Raw genomic sequence first — 25,693 nt, 5'->3', positions numbered from 1 at the left:
AAATTCACTTATACCATCACAGGAATAAATTACTGTATTTTCAATCAAATAAATGCAGCCTCGTTGAGCATAAGAGACTCACTGACCACAAACTTTTGAACAGTAGTGTACGTATAACTGTATTGTTTGTTAAAGTGTTAAAAATATACTGGTAGTTTAATAATAAAATGACAATAAATAAATAAATAAATAATAAGTAAAGAAAATCCAATATGAATTGTTTTGAGTATTGTTTAGAACTGCTTGGTCTGCTTTCTCAGAACTGTCAACTTTTCAGAGTAAGACAGAGACGACGCTTGGAAAGAGAGAGATATCTGTTGAATGGTGGGGGTTATGATGGATCTATTTCCTACCAGCAGAGGGAATTAACACATGATCATTTGTGTTCTTGGCTGGCAGGTGGCCTAGTAGTACTGCAACCCAACCTGCCTGAGCTCTATCAAACACCAACTGTCACCAAAAAAGGCAGACCAGCTCATGGAAGCTCCCCTGCCTCCGCCTCCCCCCACACATGCAGAACTTCTACTTCCCTTTTCTGTTGTCATGGTAACAGTTGTGCTGTAAATCCACCTCTATGAGATTGACTGATCATGAGATAAACCACTAATACCTTGCTTTTTTAAACACATGCCCCCGTTTCACAATCACAGACAAGTCTAGAATGCATGTCTGGGCTGTTTTAACTGAAAGAAACTTGTTGTTGATTCTCACCAGTAATGTTTTTTTCTAAGGTACATTTATAAAAGATACTTGAATGTCCTAATTGAACTAAGTCCTGTCTGTGAAACCAGGCCATGAAGTAATTGTGTGAAAAAGCACTGTGTATTTACAGACTTAAATTTTCCAAATCAAAGGCCAAGCAATAACTCATTTGTAACTTAAAATAATTCTACAGCCATAAAAAAGACACATGTTTATTTTAAATGATTTTTATTCTACTGATTCTGTATTCTACCCCACGTCACATTGGTCCAAATGGCACAGTTGTGATAGTTTCAGTGCAACATATTCATGGACCTCACAGGTATTAGTCATCAGCATGACACTTTACCCTGCGGCTTCTTTGTGTATTATACAGGTTTGAGTCATTGCATTAAGACGGCTTAAAGTGCAGGGTCAGTACCACCACAGAGATAAGCTTTGTCTGGTCACCTGAGTCCACTAGAATGAAGCAGGGACATTACAACACACTGCAGCTGGGATGAATCCTGAGCTAGACATGAGATGAGATAAAGCAAAAAGTGCAAAATAAACTTAAATGGTACTAGTATAACACAGATTTTTTATAGTGGGTGCAACCAATTCATTAGCAGCCAAAAGCATGTATTGTTTACAGTGCAACTGATTTTATTAGGTCCATTGTTTATGTTCTATAGCTACAGTTATGACATCAGTGACCACACCAGCAATCCATTCTTCTCCCGGGATTGTGATGGAAAAGACTCTAATGCTATTCCTGCTGTAACTGTACAGAGTTTGGAGGAGGAGGGGGTGAGGAGTGGAGCGAAGAGAGTGATGGATTCTTCTGCCTCGTCAAACAGCAGCAACCTCGTTTACTCCTCCTTTTCAAAAACGCATCCACTTATCTCCACATTTTCTCTAAGTCGGTCTTGACTGCCCCAAGCGTGTCTTCGCTCTAAAAAAAGAACAAAGTGCTGGTTAAAAATGGAACTGAGAGAATAAGAGAAAGGGAGTAAGTAAAAAAAAATAAAGCTGCAAGCAAGTATATTAAAAAGTTAAGAAATTTTATATAAACAGTAGACCTAAAAATATTCTGTCATCATTTACTCACACTCAAGCTGTTCCAAACCTGAATGACTTTCTATCAAAAGAAATCAAAACCAATTTTTATGTCTGTACAATGAAAGTCATTGGGGTCCAAAACAACACTAGACCCCATTGACTTTCACTATATGGATTAAAATATCCACAGAAGAAAGAACATGTTTTTCATCTTTGGGTGAACTATTCTTTTAAATTTGCCTGACAAGAGCAGACAAGCCAGTTTAGCATCAAAACAAACATGTTCCCAATCCTTCTAAATCGCATGATTAAAATCATGAATCATAATTTGGAACCCTTTCACTCATTTTGCTTGTCTGTACAGTGTCTTCTGTGTTCGAGGTGACTGTGGTACCTTAGAGTTTTCTCTGAGCTGCTGTGTCTTCCGTTGGACTGGGACGAGGCCTTAAACTGGGCCTCCAGCCTCGAGTAGAGCCCCCCTGCAGGCTGGAACCACACAAACACACATGAGTACAATTTTGGACTACTGCTGTAAAAGATGGTAATAAAACAGCAATAAATAAGAACATGCATGTGAAAACAAGTACAAAAACTTAATGGTGCTTTAGCTGGTTTAGCAAAGAGAGTAACGATATTTTGTACCTCTTTTATGTCTTTAAATTTCGTCTGCTCTTGGTCACCAAAGCGCATTTTAGTGAGATTGGCTATTATCTCCTCCATTCTCCTCTGATCTAGAGTGAGTTTGAATGTATAGACATCTATCAAGAGCACTGCAAATCTACACATAATCTACCTGAAAACTTCAGTGTCAGAAGCACAGCCAAAAATGCCTATAAATTATTTAAAACCATTGATTAATTACCATTATAAATCTTTCAATAATCCTATTTTGAATACAAAAGTGTTTATAAAACAAAAACTGATTTAGTCTTCCAAAGAGTTGACAGATGTACATGCCAACGGCTGGATTTAACTTTCGCTGATGAGATTTTCTATTGTTTTCAAGTGGTTTTAACTCACAACCACTGTGCAATTGTGAGGATCTTTGTTACAGTCAGAGGATCTGAAAAAGGTACCTACCCTCCTCCCTCTGTGCATCCTGATTGTACCTCATGGAGCGATTGCTATCCCACTTATTCTTCTGGATGCTGACGCTAAGAGCAAAAGAAGGACAAAGAAAGAGAAAAAATGTCTCATTCAGAAGCTTAGAAATCCCTTCTCAATCACACGAGAGGCACGAGAAAGCATTACAATACAGTGATTAAAAAAAATCTACAACTGAGATTATTAACAGAATTAGGTCAATTAAAACTGCAAACAATTACATTAAATAAAAAAATTAAAGCAATACTACAGTATATAAACTGTAGACTTTGGTCTTCAGTAAAAGTTCTAGTATTTTTAAAGTGATAGCTCACCCTAAAATTTAAATGCTGTCCTCATTTACACCCTCATGTCATTCCAAACTTATGATTTTTTTCTCTGGTAAAACACCATAAACAAACATATTTTTTCAACTGTTTTTGTCAGTACAACATATTCTTTTGATTTCTAAAGAAGAAAGAACAACATGAGAGTTTTTCATTTTTGGGTGAACTATACCTTTAAATTTGCCACTTATTCTTCTACAGAAAACAGCAAGTCTTGGAATCACTCACATGAACGGGGTTGAGTCTCGAGATGGTGCCTTTAAAACAACAGGATAGAACAAAAGTGACATACAACAACAACTAAACCAGACTTAAAAAAATTCTGAGTGTTTTCCCACGTAAACGTCACCATAAATCCTTTTGCTTGAAAAAATAAAAATAAAAAATCAAGCACTGATGCATTTGAGAAATTCGCAAAATAATATGTTGCATTTACCTTTTCTCCAGATTTCTCCTTACGCTGGAAACTGGGGGAGGACACTTGTCTTTTCAATGATTTTCCAGATTTTCTTGCCTTCCTTGTAGCTATTTACACAAAATCACAAACCCAGCTTTAATTTCAGTCTCATTGAAATTGTACCTGACTGCCACCTTTTGACCGTAATGAAGTACTGCATATCAAAAATTAGCTGGCAATTTTTTTTTTTTACTAATGTGTAACATTTTAGTCCACCTTGTTTTTTTAATGTGTCTTCTTCATCCCCGATCTCATCCTCTGTGACCTCTGACCCTGTAGTGTACTCCTCATCTTCAGACAGAAGAGACTGCTGCCGCTGCAAAAGGACAAAGCAACATCTGAGATATGTTTTTCAGTGTAGGTACATAAGAATTAAGGTTAAGGTCAACATTATTATCCCCAAAGTTGCAAATTGTTTCACAGCCAGCAGTAAACCATAAACAAGCACACACCATCGCAACACACATACATAAAAAAAAGAGAGAATTAAAAAAACAAACCAAACAACAATGGTGCTGCATTTTATATTTGAGGAACTTGCTTCTTACCAGCTGAAGACTCCAGTTTTTTAACAGTGAAAACTGCAAGAGAAGGAAAAAAGGTGCTGTCATAATTTGAGCTTGGAAAAACAAATTTAGATAAACTATAAACCGATGCATTAATCACAACAAATGAAAGTCTGATATCAGCACTGCGGACACACACACACACAAAAATTCTTACTTAATTTCTCAATTATAACTTAATTTATATCTTAAAATGTAATTTTAAACTATTTCTTGCAATTGAAAATTTATCTTACAATTGCAACTTAATATCTCACAATATTGCTTTATTTCTTATTTTAAACTATCTCACAACTGCCAATGCATTTCTTGTGACTTTATTGCACAATGGGAAATTATATGGAATTTATAGTTAGAATTTTAGATAAAGTTTTAGTAGCAAGAAACTTTATTTTCCAGTTTCATCTTAACACTTCATAATGTGACTGTTTCTTATTTTAAACTTATTTTAAACTCTTTGTTTTTTCTGTTTGTACAGGTGTACTGTTGTCTTTTTGTGTTGATATGTAATTGTAAACTACCGATTTGAATTAAGATTTTTAATGTCTCTTCTGCTTACCAAGGCTGCAATTATGAGAAAAAGTAAAACAGTAATATTGTGAAATATGATTACAATTTAAAATAACTGATAATAGGAAATGAATCTTAAGCACCAAACTCAGCATATTAGAATGATTTCTGAAGGATGATGTGACACTGAAGACTGTAGTCCTTTGAACATATTACAATAAAATCATTTTAAATTGAAACATTTGACCGGTAGTGTATGTTGTTGATGGTTGCATAAAAAAAGAAAAAAAAGTTCAAAAATAAATAAAAAGAAAACAAAAAGAATCAATCTGATAGACTCACAGCTGTGGTTTCCTTGGGTCTGTGAGCTGTAAGCACCCCTGGCTCCAGCATTACATCACATCCTGGCACACGTTCACTATCTGCAGAAGCGTCCTCAGTGCTACCGCTAAACAAAATGGATTAGAGCATAAAACATAGTCAAAAAAAACAAACATCAAACTAATCAAACATGGCATGCAACAGAGAACCAATATTTTTTTTCTGAAGGAAGTTATTATAATCTGACCTCTCTGGCACACACACAGCCTCTCTGTGTAGCAGCAGGTCATTGAGTATTCTGGTCTGGGTTGAGTTTACATTGTGATCGTTGCAGTCACCACCATCTGCCGCACTCACAATGTGGTCTCTTATTTTACAGCCCTACACAGACATACACAGGCATTCATGGTGAAAATCAGGTCATCTGAGTTTAAGAAAACATATTCTAATGCAACAACATAAACCTTGGGCATGGAGGAGGGATCAAATCTTAGGACTTTCTGGTTGCAGCAGGGGTAAAGACCAATGCCGTGCCATCTATGATCAGCCCCAATGCCAGGGTACACAACTGTCTCTGGGTGGTACTTACACTGGCCCAAATCTGTACACAGGAATGCCTGCCGAGAACATACAACATGCACTTTTTTATTTCCAACATACTCATGTGACATATATACATAATGTATGTCCATGATTAAAGGAATAGTTCAACAAAAATGAAAATTAGCTGAAAATGTACTAACCTCAGGCCATCCAAGAGATAGATGAGATGAACAGATTTAGAGAAATCCCACAGCTTTTCTCTTCATGAGACATTAATTGATGGCCTGGAGTCATGTAGATGAATTGTGTATTATTGTGATGTTTTTGTCAGCTGTTTGAACTCATTTTGACGGCACTTATTCACTGCAGAGGATCCACTTGTGAGTAAGTGATGTAATGCTAAATTTCTCTAAATCTGTTCCGATGAAGAAACAAACTCATCTGTATCTTGGATGGCCTGGAGGCGAATACATTTTCAGCAAATGTTTATTTTTGTGTGAATTATTCCTTTAAAGGTGCTGTATGTAGGATTGACACAGAGTGGTTGAACTAGGTATTGCAGTCCAAATTCAAAATATTGGAGAGGGTTTTTTCACCCGGCCCGTCCTCCTCAGACTTGACACACACGTAGGTTGCCAGATTGACGACACAAACAGGAATGAGCGCACTTGACGTTGAATGAAATTACGCTGTGTTTTCCACCAACTGGCAACCCGGGGTGCTGAAAAACAATTGGGTAAACTTGCAGTGGGCGGGTTTCACAAACCAAAACAAACACTGACATTCCGGCCCGGAACGCACATTTTCAAAGAATAACTGACTGTAGAATTGTTTTTCAGATAAACAAGTATGTTAACTTAGCATGTTTCTTTAATATCTACAAACATATTATGGTATTTTTATGCTTTAGTAGAGTCAAAATCTTACATACAGCACCTTTAAATCTGCCTGTCCTTTACCAAAATCTTAAATTATGATTTGTGAAGTACACATTTATTTACCTGTCTGCAGCGTGAGCAGGTAAGGAAGTTTATGGTGCCCCAGATCCTCCAGTAGACCAGTACCCAGGACTTCAACTCTTCATAAAGGCCATTCACATACTCATGCACCTCCCAGGCCTTATGTCTACAGACACACCAATTACCAACATCTCATTATATATGTGTGTATGTGTGTATAATGCTGGAATATAAGCATTTGGAATCTAAGAATTCAATGAAATTGTGTTTTAAACACTTTGTGTGTATGTTATAAAAGTATATAACCTGGTATGATTGAATACAATGTTTCCCCGAGCATCTATGTTGATTTTGTTTGGAACACAAGGGATTTTTCTCTCAGTTTCTTTGGTTAAAAGCTTAAGGCAAAGTCCACATCTGTGGAAAGAACCACAAATGTAAATTACTACACTGTAATCCACTGTAATAAACCAGAAGAATCATTTATTATACTTCCAGTGCATGTCTATACAATAAATCATGCTATTATCATGCTAATACAGTATTACAGCTTGCACTGCAATTTAAAAGACTCTCACCTGTACAGAGTAGATGCGTTACCAGGGGAATCGTGATTCTCATAACCATGATCAAATAATCTCTCAATCTTCTTCTGAAACAGTTTACTGGTAAGAAGGAACAAATGATCACAAATAAAACTGCAGAATACTTTTATGTATTTTATATGACCATTATATTGTATTAAAAATTATATTATCTGTACACTACCATTCAAAAGTTTGGGGTCAGTAAGATTTTTTTTTTAAAGCATTGTATTAAGCAAGGATGAATGGAATTGATCAAGGGCAACAGTAAAAAGATTTCTCTTATATTCTGCAAAATCAACTTGCAAGTTCTTTTTAACTGCAGTCATATTTCACAATATTACAGCTTTAACTGTATTTTTGATCAAATAAATGCAAATAAATTCAGCCTTGGTGAGCACAAGAGACTGTTATAGCCAGTAAATATCCAGCTCCTTTAGATATTTCTGTTTCTGATTCATGTGTGTGCTGTTCTCACCTTTTAAATTTGTCTCTTTTGTCCTTGAGGTCATCTGCCTCATTGTGGCTGAACAAATCAACAATGCGTCCAGCCAGGTTGTTATTGATGCAGTTCATATTGCATGGTGTTGCTATGATGGCACTCATATGTTTGTGACAATACTGGATACACTCCTCAACCTTCAGATCCACAAAACACAAGATAATCAAACACCTGAAGCCCATTTAACAACTGGATGAATAAATTCTGATGAGATCAACCAACATGCTTTCTGAACACTGCTCAGACAAGTTGTGGGATAATAATACTCATTTGATTATTGATCATTTTCTCCAAGCACATGAAGCCATCAACATTCACCAGGTCCTTCCTGAAAATTACTGTTCTATAACTCATTAGTGCTTGTTTGGGCAGTGCACAGAGTCATCCAGAAAAACAACACAAATGATGAAACAGCCATGATGCATCATGCTTTTTAATGTGCACTACTACCTAAAGGTCACCCAGCTCAGAAAACACTTGCTACTTTACCCAAAACATTGTCACCCCTCACAACACTTACTAAAGTTTCCATCTTCAAGAACTCGGAGGAGATCAGGATTGAGATGACATTGCTGTCCTCTGCAACCAAACACCACATAACATAACCGACAACATCACAAACAGCGAAACATCAAACTCACAGCCAATGCATAACCGTTTACAACCACATAAAACACCATCCACCACTTACAAACGCCATTCAGCCAGGTCAGAGAACAAACATTACAAAACAACTCTGATGGTATCTTTGATTATAGAAATTAAATACACAACAGTAAACACACACAGAACATCTGAAACGGTTCCCAAAAGACAATTACCCAGTCTGGGTTTGTCCATGTGTTTTCCATGCGAATGTTCAGTGTTGTGACTCGTGACGTAGTTCATGAGCCAGTCGAAGATCTGGATGTCACAGTGGACAGAAATGTCCACCTCGTCCCAGCGCTGTGGGTCCACAGAAAGATACTCTTCAAAGTAACGCATCTCTTTTACCAGGAGGTTCCTCGGACACACAAAGTCCTGCTTCAGGTTCTTTGCCTCATCACAAACGTGGATTACCATGTTGGGGCTATGTGAAAGGAAATAATACAAAACAAAAAAGTCTTTATTAGTAGAAGATGATTAACTGATGGCCTGATTGGTGTGAACGTGCCTCACCTTTTATTCTCTTCCGTTTTCTCAATCTTCTTGGCAGGATCTGCTATCTCACTGTCTGAAGAAGCTCTTTGGTCAGTAGGGAACACAGTGAGGCCTGAATATGTATAAACAGTCCCATTTCAGTAAATTTGATTTATCTTGTATTTATGAAATCATCCCATACAATCAAGAATACCAAAATTCTGTATATTTAGGTGATGTTTAAAGTTCAGCACTAAATAACGGATTGGACATTTTTATCCAGCCCCCACACACTGACTCACCTGACACTGAAAGAGTGGCCTGATTGGACGGTGGTTCCACTGTATCTCCGGTAATGTCCAATAAATTGGATTTGATGTAGGTGGAAAAGGGTTCCGATGGAGAGCTCACTGCTCTGGTCAGTGGGTTACACTGGTCATCAACATGAGGGAAACTGCCTGTAGTCTTCAGCTCTTCAAACCTCTGAGCACACTACAAAAATATAAGATTTGCTGAGGAAACTTCTGGATCTTTGTGTAAAAAGGTCTCAAATGTCATTGACAGCATTATGTGATGGGAAATATTATTGTTATTATATAAAAATTTTACTAGATTATATTTATTATATTTTTAAATATATTTTTGGATTAAAATATTTTATTATATTAAATAGTTGTGGAATAAAATGGCACAAATCACAAGTTCTTGCTAATTTCTTGTTAATTTCAGAGGCATTCTACATAATTCTATAATATTTTCACACTTTTTAATTTTTGTAATTTTACAAAATTACAACCTTACTCTACTTGGTAACCAAGTACACTAACTTTAGATAGCGTTGTCTCTTTGGTAACCAAGTACACTAACTTTAGATAAAAGGCTGTGGCTGTTGGCTGTGATGGAAATGACAGTACAACTATATAAACATCTAGTAAATATATATATTTAAAACTTTTTCACACAACAAAAATGGAAATGGTTTGTGTTTTCCCCCAGCTATTATTTAGCTTCTAAAAGTCTGTGTGGTAAAATATGAAAAATTACTTTATAAAACTAAGAATGTAGTTTTTTATAGTTTATAGTGCACAAAATATAGTTAGATTATATAGTTAAAGGTCCTAATGTCTCTTACCTCTTTAGGTGTGAACCCTGGGACCAACTTGGCAACATTCTCCCAGTTGATTGGCTGAGGCGAAGCCCACAGTGAGCTCAGGACCATGTCCAGCACCAGGAGGTTGTTATCATATGGAAAGTTATTATTAACAGAGCACAGGCGATTCATTTCTGCAAAGAAAGAAGAAAAATATCATCTATTGTAGAAAAAAGTCTATAATTTAAGAATAACCTTCAATAATTAGCATCGACTAGCTCTCTACCATCCCTTTGTATTGAATTTCAGAGAAACAAGGGACAATCTGAGGGCATGACTATGGAAGCATATATGTATAAAAAAAATCAATTTAAATGCTGCCAATCCCTGCCTTGAAGCAATGATTGACTGAGGGTGGGCGTGGTCAGCTCGGAATGCATTTTCAAAGCCGCACCGAATTTTGCTACAAATATCCCACAGCATCATGATGAAAACGCAATCCTAGGTGTCCTAACTGGTGGTCTAAATGCATTTAGGACAAATAGCATTTAAATGATCATTTTGCTACTATTTCTGTTTGGACATGTTACAAATATCAAATCAATGTGGGTTATACATTTTCATTTCGCAACTTCTAAAGCGTTAAAATTAGTTTGCAATTTACATATTAAAAATACTGTTGGAAATGGAACATGTAAATTATATAATTTAATTTTCATTTTCCTTTTGCACCAAACTTTGCACATATGGGTCATGGAAAATGTAAATGTAAATACAGAAATACATTGCCATTTTGAATATTGCATTTTTAATTTAATTTTGCTACCTGTATGCTTCCATAAATGACAGCTGTCAAATCTGATATCTGGTAAAGTATGAGCATATGAGCTCAGATACAACAAAAACTAACAGTGCTAAGAAAATACACCTTTCTTCGCTACGAATATTCAGTGTGTGCAGCTTTAAAGATGCTTAGCTAGCATCATAAATAACAGATCGTGGCATTCCTTAGGTTTTTTGTCGCATCACCCTGTGAAACGCTAAGGTAATTCACACAATCACATCGCCAGTTTACCCTGTTGCAGATTTATGCGCTGTTTCCTCTGGTGACAGTGCTCTTCTTTCATACCAGCTGAGTGGTGCTGATAGCGCGCTGGGTATGAGGAACATCTACAGAGATGCTGTGGCTTACTTTGATTTTATCCGGGGAAACCAGTAAAGCTCACGTCGACACAGCATATACAAATAATAGTAAAAACAAATGGTCAGGCTGAAATTCGCCGATTTGGTGGGCATGACTACCCACGTCGGTCTCTCTCCTCTTGATGAAGTGGCTCTTGTTAAAATGCCAGAGATGGCAGAGAGAGTGATGCGGCGTGTGCCATGATGATGATGCTCTCGCTGCTGCAGTGTCCCTGATTAAGCGGCTCGTCCCTCCGTCTGCTGTGATTTGACAGGATGCCAAAGCTCGTTGACCCGAGCCTCAAAAAGGAAACTGACAAAAACTATTGAAGGCGACCCGTGGAAAGGATTAACTGCACATCGCCTGCTCACAGCCGCTGTGTTGCGCTCTCTATTTCCGGTGCCGCAGTGCAGCAGGTGCGCGCCGGCGTGTCCGTTGCTAGGCGATAGCCCCAACATTCCATTAGATTGATGGGATTCTGGGACCCGAACAAACCCAAAAGCATCTAGTCGCTATGATCAAGTCAATGAAATTGCTGAAAGAAGTAGCACTCTAGATATGCTGACAGACTAAACGCTTTTTTAGACAGAAATAGTGTGCAGTAGTGTTTCATGAATCATGAAAAATGTGTCTCAGTTTCCACAAATAATATTAGTACAGAATCATGTAAAGACTGGAGTAATGGCTGCTAAAAAATCCACCTGTTCCATAAGAAGAATAAACTACATTTTAAAAATATATTAAAATAGTAATCAGTAACTTAAATTGTAGTAGTATTTCATAATATTACTTTTTTTACTATACTTTTAAAACTCATTGCATTAAAGTGGGTGCTTGGACAAAAATAACAAAACAGAAAAAAAAGAAAAAAAAGATAAATTCGGTACACCACAGCTCCAAAAATATAGACATTTATTGACAGTCTCTCACAAAGGGGATGTTTTGAGTTCTCTTCTTCTGCTGATTTGATCTTTTTTGTACTACATTTTTAAATAAACTAATACAGCTCCAGTGAGCATAATATGTTTTTAAAAAATATTTTAAAAATCTTACTGACCCCAAACTTTTCATGGTAGAGTAACTGTTAGCAGAGTTACAGTGTAACACATTTTTATTACTTCTCTTTATTTATTTATATACAAATGCACCTACATTTCTTACCCAGCTACATGTCAATGTCAGTAATTTTCTGTAATCTTGGAAATGCTGGAACTTTACTACACAATTGAAAATGACAGGAGATACTTTTTTTTTTTTTTTTTAGTATTTACTGGCAAAATAATCGCATGTATTTACATAATTGCACACTGTGTTAGTAGTATGAAAAAACAAGCCTGAAAAATGCACAAACTAATTCTTGATACAACACAACTTAAAATATTAAATATTCACATTGCAGCAAGATGAACAGTAATCTAAAACTCTTACATTAGGAGAAATTCGTGATAAACACTGCATTATAAATTTAGACTGATATGACACCACATAATTTAAACTAATCAGATGCATTAACTGTGTATGCTTGAATCACCCACATATTTGTAACATTTTATGTTTGATGTGAGCATATCAAAACAAACTGAATCCATTTTTCCTAATAATTATTCAAAATAAATCAATGGGTCTTAACACAATCATACAACCTATAATGCTGAAATACCCAATATTTTTGTTGAATGAAAATGTGAACAAATATTGGTAATTGCTTTGAGCCTAACAGTCTACTGAAATTTACAGAATTATGCAGTTCACACGATAAAGGAAAATGACCTCCCCTCCACAACACCTCCATTTTTTTCATTTGTTCCTCTCCTTTTTTTTTTAGGTGTTGGACTAAGTCACATAGAGGGTGATACATTCTAATGAAGGATACACTTTTTCTCCTAGCTCCCACCAAGACACACACACACACACCTCCCTGCACATAAAAATGACTCATAAGTCCATCTTTTCTGATGTTATCTCTACAGTATCACTGTTTTTGTTTGTAGAAGGTTGCACCTCCAGGGTAGCATGAAGGCCTTGTTTTTCACTGTAAACAGACTCCAAAAGCTCATCTGGATCTGATGTGGTTGGGATCGCCTGCCTGGAGTTGGGAACAGAAGCTGTAGCCAGAGCAGTTTGAGGTGCTGGAAGGTTCTGTGCAGCCTGCTGGGCCTGTGCCATCCTCTCTAATTCTGCATGCTTTCTGCCTCTTCTCCGGCCCAAAACTTTGACATAGTTGGCAGGTACGAGGCCAGTGGTCTGCCCATCCACACTGGCTAACAGCCAGCCACGCACCCTGGGCTGTTGTTCTGAAAATAAGAGTGAAATACACTGAGTACAAGCTTTGCTTTGAGTCAGTTTTTATAATACCTAGGACAAAACGTACATTGTTTTAATATGCTTGACATCAGTGAAATTTTAAATGTTACATTGTTTAATTTGAGAATAGTTGCCACACTAGCTTGTGTATTTATGCATGTCAAAGTGTTTAAGTACTCTTATGTTCAGAATGTTTCTTGTTCTTTTACCTTTAGGGGCAAGATTAAGCATGTCTCCAGCCTGTAGAGAGATTTCTTCCTCAGATGCAGCTGTGAAGTCATACTCAGATCGTGCTACCACATGGTCATCCTCCCCACTTGCCCAGTCAGTGGCTATAAAACAGAACACAGACACATGCTTCAGAACTTAAACCCAGCACAAACAATCAGATGCAGCTATATATTCTGACAAAAAAAAAAAAAAAACTACATACAAACACATTTAGGTCATCCAATAATTTCTATAGGCTGCTGACAAACAAAATGATAAAGCAAAGGCATCTTTAGCTTTTTAAGAAGCCTCATGTCAGACCAATAAATAGTGAAAAGAGTGTGTGAAGCTTAAGATGAGAACAGACAGAACAGGAAGGGAGAAAAATGTCTCACCATTTTCCTCAGGACCCTCAGCAGACCGCAAAAGCTTCCAGATCAAATACGGCCCTCCAAGAACTACAGCAAAAAACAAGAAAATGGGCCATGATTTGACAGAATTCGCTCTGGGGTCATCAATCCCTGCGCCTCTGGTTCCTGAAGCAGACACCATGGAGGAAGCGGCGCTGTCCGCCCACAAGTCATCCACCTCTGAATCCTGACGGAATCCTAGCAGCCTCTGCAGCCTGCGATAAAGGTATCTAAGGGTCCTAACCAGAGCGAAGGCAGACAGCACTTTTGTGAAATGTATGCGCATGCGGGAGAAGTGATTGGCCACATCCAGAACAGCACGGAAGCTGTTGTAGACAGCAGAGAACGTAGCGTCCATCATCATGCTGACTGACGAGAAGGCATGAACAATGCTCTCAATGGACTGAAATGCTCCACGGCTGCTCTCCTCCGCCTGCTGGACAAAGCGGCTGGGTGGGATGTCGTCCGTTTGGTTATAACGGTTATAACCCAGACTGCCTCCAACTCCATAACCACTGTAGCTGTAGGGGCTGTAGCCCCCGTAGATGGAGCTCCCATAAGGGCTGTATGAGGAGGAAAATGAGCTGTATGTAGGGCGGTATGCTTGCTGGACTGGTCTTGGAGGGATGGGTGGTGTCACACGTGTTAGAACTGGAGGACCAGACAAAGATGGCCCACTTTGTGATGCTGATCCAAAGTCAGTTGAGCTAGATATAATAATAATAATAAAAAAACTGAGTCAAACGAAACACCATATATAATAAGACCAATAATAATAATAACAATAACACAGTTGAAAGTTGCCAAATAAATGTATATTTAAAAGTAAAAGACAGAACACAGCATGTGTATGTACTGTAGGAGTGAACTTTGACACTCACACGCAAACACTGTCGCGCTCGAGCACGAGCCAAGCATTAAGTTTGCGTAACTTATTAGCACAGATAAAAGTGTCAATACAAACCAGTATCGCATTAACATAAAACTTATGCACATACGTATTCATTTGATAACTAAATACCTATTTGACATGTAAATGTATTTTGAATAAATAAGAGCTCGTTAGCTAACAGGCTTGCTAGCGTTTCTACACTTCGTCTTTTGGACGTACTGGCCAGAGTAATACCAATTTTACGAACCGATAGTTTGGTTGTGCAGACATGGTTCCAGGGATTCGCCTTTCCCATGGTTTTGGTGGAGGATAAGCCATTATTTTATATTCCAGACCAAAGTCGAGCTGCACAGAGCAACAAACGTCATGAACAGAAACTGGCCCACACGCCAGAAAAAGCAATCCATACTTCACATCGTTCTGACTGTCTTGCGACACTAGACTAAAGCAATCTATCACTGAATCGATTGCAATGTACTTTTTTCTATTCTTGCTGTCTTGTTGTAATCTAAAACAATTTAAACAATGTAGTTAATGAATTCAATATGTAAGTGATCTGCTGCTAAAATAATTGAAACCGACGTACATAAAGCAAAATCACTGACTAATAATCTAACCAACCCCTTCGTGGAAATCGTGACTGTGAGACGTGAATGCTTAAGGTGTCATAGATTTGACATTGCTCTAGTGCAGCACACGATGTTCTGGGTGAATAAACCTATGGAATAACCCTAGTTTATATTTCGAGTTCTTTCAATGTAAAAAGACTAAAGCTTGTAAGAAGGGGGATTTTAACCCACGTCTCCATTTGGAGGATAGAAGCCTCAATTCCTGAGAAGGTAGAAAACCCTTGAGCCAGAATTTTTTTGAAACGGATATTTTAAAAGCTTCCAGTTGCGTTCATTTCATAGAATTTAGAAAAAAAGTAGGCCTATATTAGGTATTTTTATTTAAAACCACTTTGTCAGAGATTTGAAAGCACACGTGGCAAGAGAAGAGAAGGTTATTTTATTGAAGAAGGGTGAAGTTGGGTGCCTTGACAGCTCTGCCTTTTGGCAGTGCAGAAAAGCACCCTGGAAACTTTGTTTTATTATAGCTCAGTGCTTCCCAGTCCTGGTGCTGGAGAACCCCCAACACTGCACGTTTTTTTGGTATCTGACACACACATTTAAGTGCCTTGTCACTTAGTGTAAAATATTTAGGAATTCATATCAATAAAAACTAAACAAATATTAAAATATTTAGGAATTCATATCACTAAAAATTCAATCAGTAGACATTAAAATTGTTCTGATTAAATGATAAAAACGAAACAGATCTTTAACATCTGGCTTCAGAGAGATCTTTCATTATACGGTAGAGTTCTTTTATCTAAAGTTAAATGGAAAAATAAACACAAATTAAAAACACATTCTCTTTCTACCAAAGAAAAAAATATAAAGGAAATTAAAAAAATATTTTTGGATTTTATTTGGAAAAATAGACACAAATTAAAAAGAGATGTGCTTGCTACTCCAGAAGCGAAGGAGGTCTTGATTTTTTGGACTTTGCAGATACTGTAAACACCTTTAAAGTAAACTGGCTGAAAAGATATCTTGCAAATCCAATGTCACTGTGTTTTTTTATTCCAAATAAGATATTTGACCAACTTGGTGGCCTGTATTTCTTACTAAAATGTAATTTCTTGCCTGGCAAGTTACCTATTTCCTTATCTAACTTCCTTCAGCAATGTCTTCTTTCGTGGAAATTGTTTTTGGTTGTTCCCCCACAAAGTTCTCCTTTGGAATAATGCTGATACAACTGATAGAAATAAGTCTCTTTCCCCCCCCAGATGGTTTAATAACAACTTGAACTGTATTCTATCTGTGTTTGATGATTTTGGTAATATTTTAACTTACGAACAATTTCTGAATCTCCATAATTTTCCAGTCCCAAAGGAATATAATACTTTGATGAGAGCCATCCCAGTACGCTTCAGTAAAGGCAACAGTGTTTATCCGGCTTTATGTGTGGGTGGTATCGGTATTTTAGATCGGAAATGCAATAACAGACATATCCGCAAAATATTTCAGACAAAGAAAAAAATTACTCCAAGAGGGAAATTCTATTGGGGTTCCTTTATAACAAATATAAATTGGAGAAAGGCCTGGCTTTTCCCAATAACTTTTGCATTTCTAACAAGATTAAGGAGATTCATTATAAAATCCTTCATAAAATTAAATTAGGCTATTTCTAAATATTCTAATGTTGATGAGTCTTGCTCATTTTGTGGTTTTGTTGAGGAAACAGCTGCCCATTTGTTTTTTGATTGTAGTGTTACCAACAAATTATGGATTGACTTAAGCACCTATGTTTCTAACCTTACAAATGTGTCTCATACCTTCGTCCTCAAAGATGTTATCTTTTATTATGAAAATCCAAAGCTATTATATGCTGAATATGTTGTTAATTTTCTTGAAATACTGAATGCAAAATTCTTCATTCATTCAAAAATGGCTTAAATCTCTTTTGTCTTTCCCTTTTTTCTTGTTGAATTGCACTCTTGTCTCATCTTTTACCTACAAATAACAAAAAGAGTGCCAAATTTTTTATGTATTATGACAACTTTTCTAAAAGAATGTAAGTGTATTTTTGCACTTTTATGGATAATATGCAAATCCAGAATATTTGTTTTCTGTTCTTATTTTTATGATTGCTTTTTGTTGGAATATATTCATGTCTCGCTTCCCTGTTTCTGTATGTTTCTACAAGTTTTGTAATTAGATATTACATATAATTTGGTAGAAAAAAATAAGTTTTTTTTACGTTTTATTGGTGCAAAGATGAGTAGTGGTGATATTTATTTTGTACAACATTTGCAACTGCTTTTTTATCACTTAATTAGAAGCACCACAAATTAAAATTATGTCATGTTATAGGGACTACTGAACATACATTTAGAAGTTGATTTTAAAATGTAAAGTATTTAAAATTTAAATAAAGCTATGTAAAAACTTGCATTTTTACAACACTTAGTGTGTCCCATCAAGTAATGAAATGTTCGACACACACTTGTGGTCTTCATCCTCACTTGAACACTTGGGCCAAACACAGGAAATACGTCATATAAGTGGTCAAGTGCAAAGACCGCAAGTGTGGGTGTTTGGACAAGGCAGTTATAATGAGCTGATGAGTTGAATCACATAAATTAAATCAAAGACACATCTAAAATGTGCAGTGTTGGGGGTTCTCCAGGACCAGGATTGGGAACCACTGACCTAGCTGAATGCAATAAGGATTTTTCCAAATCATACATAAAATTCTTACTGTCATTAAAGCCTATTTTCAAAACCAGACTTTCAATGTCAAACTGAAAGAATCTATGATAATCTAAAAAAAGTGACATAAACAACCCCTTTCAGTATTTATTGTATACAAATAATATTTATAAATTGTTAAATTCTTTATAATTATACGGATGTTAACTTAAACATAGACACATGTTAACATAAACATCTTATAAATTAAACCACAGTACATCAAATGATAGTAAATGCACGACTATTATATGACGCCTGTTGCATTAGATGCAATATGTCGTTATAAGTGCATAATTGCATGGTTGTTTTGTGCAGCACTATCTTTGACAGGCCACAAGATGGAGCTGGAGCAATGTTCACCTTAGTTTGAATTTGGTTGACCACTATTGTAAATAATCTATTATAAATGTGTCTCTGGACTGCAATAGATCAGATCTCCAGCAGCAGTGAAACATGAGTTGATAAAGATCAAACAGGATTTGTGAGAGGGTATTTGCTGCCAGCCAACATGGGGATTGATTGTTTCAATCAGGTTAATGGCTGCACACCCAGTGGTTAAACATATGCATTGCTGTTGGCTGAGAACTAAACAGTCCTCAGAAGCAGCTCCCTGGCTCAGTATGGGAAAACTTTTTTTTTTTTTTTAAACAGATTAGGCTCGGTTAAGTTTTGACCGCTGTTTAGGTCATATAAGTGCCTCTGCATATCTCTGTTCAAAATGTTAGGCCTAATTGCAATTCTAAATACAGCATGTGCATTGTACGAAATATGACAGTATGGCAAGATAAAAATTCTCTGCAGATAGGGTATATTTTTTCAAAGACAATATTAATGAATACATTTTTAAATTATGCTGAGATAATGCATCACTAAAACTGTCATTTAACAACTTATTATCTCAGTTGGGGAAGTCCTGGCCTAGTGATTAGAGAGTTTGACTCCTAACCCTAAGGTTGTGGGTTTGAGTCTCGGGCCAGCAAAACTACGACTGAGGTGCCCTTGAGCAAGGCACCGAACCCCAAAACTGCTCCCCGGGTGCTGCAGCATAAATGGCTGCCCACTGCTCCGGGTGTGTGTTCACGGTGTGTGTGTTCACTGCTGTGTGTGTGCACTTTGGATGGGTTAAATGCAGAGCACAAATTCTGAGTATGTATGTCACTTCACTTCAATTATTATCACTCGTCAGCCCATTAGTCTCAAAGGGGCGAGTAAAATAACTGGGTAAATTATGGAACCAATATATATAAATGATGATGATGATGATGATAATAATAATTATAATAATAAAGGTTCAAGAGAGGACCTCTAAAACTGTAGTAAAAATTATGCTGCTTCACTGATCTAAATACAACAATGCAAAACACTTTACATTCATTTATTAAATAAAAAAAATGGTTTGGAGCCAGATTGTTTGATTTTAATTTACGGAACATCCTATATAATAATTATATATGTTTATTTTATTTTTCTCATGGTCTTTGCATTACATCATAATTTCCATTCAGCTGGAAAACTACATTTAGTTCCCTCTTTATGACATTTACCAGTTAAAAAAATCTTTATTGCATATATGCTATGTTATGGAAAAGTTAATGAAAAATAGTTTTATTATCATAATAACAAAAAACACATAAATGATAAATATTCTGCTTAAAACGTTCCAGTGCGCTTCCTGTGACAATTGTTATGCCTTATTTGTCGCGATCACAGCCGTTCGGTCGCTGCCCGGCAGATGCCGTCATGACGCAGGACTTCCAGCGCGTTGACGCGATGTTACGTTCCACCAATCAGTGGCAGTTTTCGAAGCCCAGGAAAGGAGCAGATGATATGGCAGCTTTGTGAGCGGCCAGGTGGAACTCGCTTTTGTTTAATCGGGCTGACAGCGCAACATGAGTACACTTTAACCCGCACGCCGCAGCGGGGGATCCGAAGATGATATACCTGATATTAATTTCTGCCTTCTCCGGGGCCATCGTCACGCTCCTTCTGCAGCTCTTGCTGTTGTACCGGAGGAGCCCGGAGCCTATCGCTAGGACAGTTCAGTATGTCAATGCAGTTCCTGATCCAGCACTAAAGGATTACTTTAGCAACCAACAAGCCGAATCAACGCAGCAACAATCAGACAGCACATCGTCTGCCTCCAAACAACCAGAGGCCGCTTCCCCGAAGCACCAAGAGACCACCGTCCCCGGCAGCAGCCCTAAACAGCAGCCGTCCTCGCCACCGCCTTCGCTGAGCGACTCCCCGCACACCTCCAAAGCAGAGACATGCGATTTCCTCAATGCCATATTTCTGTTCTTATTCCGCGAGTTTCGAGACACCCCAGTCATCAGGCACTGGATCACCAAAAAGATCAAGGTAGAGTTTGAGGAGCTCCTCCTGACCAAGACCGCCGGGCGTCTGCTGGAGGGGCTCAGTCTGCGGGATATCTCTCTGGGCAACTCTGTTCCCGTCTTCAAAACAGCCAGACTCATGAAGCCAGTGGCTCTCAATGAAGACAACATGCCAGAGGAGCTCAATTTCGAGGTTGACCTAGAATATAACGGCGGCTTTCATCTGGCCATTGATGTCGATTTAGTATTCGGGAAATCGGCTTATCTGTTTGTGAAGATGACCCGGGTGGCCGGCCGCCTGAAGCTGCAGTTCACCCGCATGCCTTTCACGCACTGGTCTTTCTCCTTCCTGGAGGACCCGCTCATAGACTTCGAGGTGAAGTCTCAGTTTGAGGGCCGTCCCCTGCCCCAGCTCACCTCCATCATAGTCAATCAGCTAAAGAGAGTTCAAGAAGAAGCACACCTTACCAAACTACAAAATAAGGTAATGTCTCAGTGTCTTACTGCTGTCACATGCTTACCGCAATACTTCTGTGTAGTTCATCTGGGGTCCCAGGTCTGGAGTGAATGTCCTCAACTTTGGCAGAACAGTCAAAGTTTGGGGCCTTGAAGATGAATGATTGATTGTAGCTGATCCCAAAAATCCATTCCTTGCAGGTTATTTTTAAGCTGTGATTTTGGGCAGTGTTGTTTATATATATATATATATATATATATATATATATATATATATATATATATATATATATATATATACATACACAAACCAATACCTATTATTTTGTTAAATAGTATGTCAGACCAATTTTTTATTATTTAAAATATTCATTATGTATACATATTTTTGACACAATAAAAAGGATCAATTATAGAATAAATAAATAAATAAATAATACAAATAAATAACCTTTTTAGAAAGCAGCAGCCGCAATATACTACTACACCTTATACTGCAGCTACTAATAATGTAATATTTTTCTAATAAATTAATTTTAAATAAACTAAAAACAAATTATTGTTATTGTGATGTGTTATTATTTTATTGTAATAACAACAATATTTTATTATAATACATTTTAAATATAAATAAAGTTATAATATGATATTTTATAATAACTATAATTATTTGTATTATTTGTCATAATATTTCTAATTTTTTGCCATCTTGACGGTTATATTTTGTGTGTGTGTGTGTAATTATGCAACAAATTTTTACTGCAGAATAAAAGACGTTCATGAAAGACCTTTCAAACAACACATTAAATAATTTGCTGTTGTTGTATATTTTTATTGAGAGACCTCCCAAATGATGGGAATTAATTTTAGACCCGTTATTAAGTGGAAAAGTGTAATTATCTGTAAAAGATATCTGTCAAGCTATTTTCTGAGCTTTGCTTTTATTGTAGACAAAGAGTCTCAAGAGGTTGTGAAACCGGTAGTGTGTGTTCATGTCTGAAAAGGGTTGTGAAAGTGAACAGACAGAAGTACTGTGGCACTAAATTTCTGAGATTATTGGTGGAGTTGTGTGTCGAGAACAGCAAGTGTGAACTGGAGGCCACCTTCCCCTTTCATTTACGATTCCCTTTACTGTGCTCATATTCCTGACCGTTAAAAGTGAAAACAACTCAGAGGGTTTTGTTACTTCCTGTTTTTAGCCGAGAAAAAAAAAAAAAAAGATCTGTGACTAAGGCTTTCAACCAAGCTGTGGATTGATTGCTTGCAGGATTCATCCACCTACACCTCAATGCTCTCTATTACTCTGCATTACTTGGCACACCTAAAATGTTTGGTTGCCAATAGAGACACAGCGGCACGCATCATAATATGAAAACCACGCCCACCACGCTCATTTTTTTGGGGGGTTGACAGCTTATAAAAAGATAGTTCTGAGTTTTTTAGTTGTTTACTGTACACCTTGTCACATAGCAGCTTTTATGCATTGCTCTGTTTTTTGTTACAAGTCATAAATGACAAGGAAGCAGCTTCCCACAATAGAAATGGAGAGAGTTGGATTGCCTCATTTGGCTCATCAGTCAAATTGCTCATCTTTCTGTTGACATACAATGTCTGTGTACATAATGTGCAAATCACAAAGTCAAACACAGCACTGAGCACCACACTGTGATTTTATCCATTAAGTTAATTGTAGTGTCAATGGAAGGAAAAAAACAGCTAGATAAATTGAATCTTCGTCAGTTCGAATGGTGCATTTGAACTTTGACCCCACACAGCTGGGATTGTGAGTAGTGAATTAGATCACTGCACTCTCTGTTAAACGTCACCCTGAACCATTGATTAGAGTGTCTCAATACAAGAGCATGATTAGTACGGAGAGTTTCGGCTTCATCATTTCTCTCTTTCCTTTGGATTCAGCATCCTGCATTGACGCTGTGCCCTCTGTTATACACCATAAGGACGCGTGCTGCAGAACTAAAGAGTTTTAGTCATCACAGCACGCACATACACAGCCAGCAGCAAACTTACTGAAGCTAAACACTCTACATTACTCAAAGGGAAAGAACTTCTCAATGATGTGAGACATTAAACGATACACTCATTTTCTCAGTATTGGCATCTTCCCAAAAGTCGGAATCACTTCATTGGTGTTTGAGATGAGATATTTTTCCTCTTTATGTAGGTGGATGGGTACAGCATTCATGCACTAGTCATGTTTTACTGCCTCAGAGTTTAATTGTGTTTGCTTTAGGGCTGAAATGAAAAGTACTTACTGTTTAATTTGTGACGCGGGAGGTGACGTTAAGGCGCTGACAATATTCTCTATTAAACAAGTGTGTCAGTTTAAAAAGCAAACAGCGTGGTCCAGGGACAAAACAAGCGGGCAGGCCACAATCCATTTCAGTCATCCCTGTGTGGGATGAAAGTGTCACAGTCAGATGGAGGAGGTGTTCAGAACAGGACAATTGTGTGTGTGTGGACAAAACTGCCGGAGACTAGTGAGGTTGAAATGCTTTTAAAATACTATGGCAATAAATATGGCATGACAAATTAATAGATTTGCTGTCTGTGTTTTAGATAGCTGTTTTGTGTGTCACCAGGATGAAGAAAGACTGAAATGGTGAAAGTTGAAATGATTAATGGCTTGGTTGAGAGAACTTTTCTTTTTCTTTTTTTTTTTAGGGTTTTGTTTTTTGGAATACTACCCATACTGCTGTTTTCTATTTGAATATATTTTAAAAGGTAATTTATTCCTGTGACGGCAAAGCTTAATTTTCAGCATCCTAGGGCTATGCAAAAAATTGAATGCGATTTTCATGCGCATCTCATCAGTAAAGAAGACGCTCCTGTGATTAGTAGTATATCTCCAACACGTGCGTTAAGACCAGGGTTGCCAGGTTTCCACAACAAATCCTGCCCAGTTGCTTCTCAAAACTAGTCCAAAACTAGCCCAATCGCGTTTCCAGGAGGTTCCCCGATAAAAATTGCATCCCGGGGTTAAAATATACGTTTTTTGGCAGGGTTGCCTTAGTAAAATTCGCATTTTAGGGGCTAAATATCACATTATTGGTATTGGGGTCGCTTCAACCCGCGGACATGAAAAACAACCGCAGACTTGGCAACATGCAAACAGCATTTATATGAAAATTATTACATTTATTGTAACATTATTAATGTCTTTACTGTCTTCAGTTAAACTAATCCTTTCTGAATAGAAATATCAATGTCTAAAATCACTTAAATTACAGCATTTATGTATGTATTTATTCCTTCATTCATTTTTTTCAATTGTTTTATTTATTTTTTCAATGTTTTTCTCTTTTGAGAAAAAATATTGATGATTTTTTTTTTTCAATACAAGAAAAATGCAGAATAGAAGAATTTTCACTGTCTGATGTTTGGACCATTGCTCATTTTACATAAACACTGCATTTGCACTGATTATGTGAATCAACGTAAAAGACATTTATTATGCAAGGAAATGCTCTAATTTCCTCAGCAAACACCTTCTGTTATTGTGTAGAGGACGGTCTATTACGCTGATCCAGCTCCTTTGTCCAAATGAAGATCTTAACAGAGGACAACGGGAGGTCTTAACACTGTTTAAAGTGAAATTGTCATCTGCACTGCAGTGACATGAAAGGTCTATAATATTGGGAGATATTAGATACAATGTGTGTAAAGAACAGCATTAGTTTATGACCCACAGTGGCTTACTGTTAAATGCTGAGTAATACCTGAAGTAATATAGTCTAAACCAGCTATAGAAAGGTTTATTGCAAGCTATTCAGTGTACAGGAGTCCTGTATTCTGTACCTACGGGGGTATTTAAAAAACCCAGGACTGTATGACGTCATCTCTGGTGCATCCTGGATGGGCTCCATGTCACAGATGGCCAAAACTTGAGAGTCAGAAATGAGCATTTGTTGTTTATGTGCATTTACCTGTTCTTCAGACATTGTCGCTTCTCACGCTGTTGTGATAAGAGATGTAATTGTGAAGGTTTCTCCCTCCCCATCATTAGTAGTTCTGTTATCACAAATAAATTATGAATGATGTTCTCAGATGTTGTAGATGTTTGATATATGATGGTGCGATGCAGTTTTTGAGATCTCTAATCCGTGCTGTTCTCCGGTTACACCAGTTGATGTCACGTCTGGTGTGTTTGCGTGTCTAGCTGTTATTGATAGGTGTTTAATGACACCTTCTGTTCTCAAAGATGGAGCGACTCTGTATGTTTGGGTCAGTACAGGCCCAGTTGGGGGGTGATCTGTACAAAGAGTTACTGATAGACCCTTATCAGCTGCATGCCCTTGAGCGAGGATCGGGACAAATTTTCCTGACTGTGCTGATGTAATGGTCCAGTTCCTCAGAGGCATTAGAGAAACACATTCTCAATAGAAAAAGACACAGCATTCAATCCATCCGTGTGACAGTGATGGAGTTTGGCTTTTTAAATGCCCCTTGCCAGAGAAACTGCCAGCTGTGCTTGTTTGAAACTGTCGACTTATGGATTCTTCACATTCAAAGCAAACAGGAACTGATGTGTCATGATTAACTAGTAATCTAAATTTAAAGTGAGAAGCCATTTTTATGTGCTTATGACAAGAGCTGACTAAAATCACCAGCTTCAGATCTGATTGGCTGGCATTACTTCCAGGATTAGGGACACATAGTGTTTGCAACTCATGGGTATTTATTGAAGGACGAAGAACCACCAAAATGTCAATATTGTAAGCACTCCCTTGGCTGCAATGCGCAATTTTTAATGTCAAATTTTGT

General features: G+C 37.3%; 3 protein-coding genes across 5 annotated transcripts in view; 1 reads left to right on the top strand and 2 right to left on the bottom strand.

Annotated features, from left to right (window-relative positions):
- Positions 1-913: 913 nt before the first annotated feature.
- LOC109105272 (uncharacterized protein KIAA1841-like) lies at positions 914-11,431 on the bottom strand. Of its 3 annotated transcripts, XM_042773992.1 has the most exons (21): positions 10,900-11,430; positions 9,867-10,018; positions 9,037-9,226; positions 8,774-8,867; positions 8,437-8,684; positions 8,136-8,194; positions 7,592-7,752; positions 7,108-7,194; positions 6,836-6,946; positions 6,572-6,695; positions 5,492-5,644; positions 5,275-5,408; positions 5,049-5,154; positions 4,179-4,211; positions 3,847-3,946; positions 3,610-3,698; positions 3,402-3,430; positions 2,824-2,897; positions 2,386-2,474; positions 2,138-2,229; positions 914-1,636 (listed from the first exon to the last, which is right to left on the bottom strand). In XM_042773992.1, the coding sequence occupies exons 1-21, from the start codon at positions 10,949-10,951 to the stop codon at positions 1,600-1,602; spliced, it is 2,214 nt and encodes a 737-aa protein (XP_042629926.1). In that variant the 5' UTR covers positions 10,952-11,430; the 3' UTR covers positions 914-1,599. The 3 variants fall into 3 exon arrangements, 1 of the variants encoding a protein (XP_042629926.1); XR_006162136.1 differs by lacking the exons at positions 914-1,636; positions 2,138-2,229 and adding an exon at positions 3,162-3,225 and having other exon boundaries at positions 2,408-2,474; positions 3,346-3,430; positions 10,900-11,431; XR_006162135.1 differs by lacking the exons at positions 914-1,636; positions 2,138-2,229 and having other exon boundaries at positions 2,408-2,474; positions 3,346-3,430; positions 10,900-11,431.
- Positions 11,432-11,902: 471 nt separating this feature from the next.
- LOC109104722 (peroxisomal membrane protein PEX13-like) lies at positions 11,903-15,308 on the bottom strand. Its single transcript, XM_019118005.2, has 4 exons — positions 15,071-15,308; positions 13,917-14,638; positions 13,521-13,643; positions 11,903-13,301 (listed from the first exon to the last, which is right to left on the bottom strand). The coding sequence occupies exons 1-4, from the start codon at positions 15,139-15,141 to the stop codon at positions 12,943-12,945; spliced, it is 1,275 nt and encodes a 424-aa protein (XP_018973550.1). The 5' UTR covers positions 15,142-15,308; the 3' UTR covers positions 11,903-12,942.
- Positions 15,309-19,840: 4,532 nt separating this feature from the next.
- The window catches only part of LOC109108021 (PDZ domain-containing protein 8-like), a 34,928-nt gene continuing 29,075 nt past the window's right edge, over positions 19,841-25,693 (top strand). The window contains 2 exon segments of the mRNA XM_019121197.2: positions 19,841-20,902; positions 20,904-20,939. Coding sequence (XP_018976742.2) covers positions 20,055-20,902; positions 20,904-20,939 — 884 coding nt within the window. The 5' untranslated portion in view covers positions 19,841-20,054.

This window comes from Cyprinus carpio, chromosome A17, assembly GCF_018340385.1.
Source record: "Cyprinus carpio isolate SPL01 chromosome A17, ASM1834038v1, whole genome shotgun sequence".
In the NCBI taxonomy this organism is placed as follows: domain Eukaryota; kingdom Metazoa; phylum Chordata; class Actinopteri; order Cypriniformes; family Cyprinidae; genus Cyprinus; species Cyprinus carpio.
Note: the sequence above shows the minus strand (reverse complement) of the source record. Positions and strands in the feature narration are given on the sequence as shown.

What these genes read in the sequence shown, in the direction of transcription:
- LOC109105272 (XM_042773992.1), bottom strand. Translation starts at nt 10,951, where the DNA reads ATGAAAGAAGAGCACTGTCACCAGAGGAAACAGCGCATAAATCTGCAA. An exon ending in AGACACATTAAAAAAACAAG is followed by an intron (nt 3,699 to 3,846) that starts GTGGACTAAAAT and finishes TTGTGTAAATAG; the next exon opens with CTACAAGGAAGGCAAGAAAA. An exon ending in GGATGCACAGAGGGAGGAGG is followed by an intron (nt 2,475 to 2,823) that starts GTAGGTACCTTT and finishes AACTCACTCTAG; the next exon opens with ATCAGAGGAGAATGGAGGAG.
- LOC109104722 (XM_019118005.2), bottom strand. Translation starts at nt 15,141, where the DNA reads ATGGCTTATCCTCCACCAAAACCATGGGAAAGGCGAATCCCTGGAACC. An exon ending in TCTGCACAACCAAACTATCG is followed by an intron (nt 14,639 to 15,070) that starts GTTCGTAAAATT and finishes TATTATATCTAG; the next exon opens with CTCAACTGACTTTGGATCAG. An exon ending in GCTTAATCTTGCCCCTAAAG is followed by an intron (nt 13,302 to 13,520) that starts GTAAAAGAACAA and finishes TCTTATTTTCAG; the next exon opens with AACAACAGCCCAGGGTGCGT.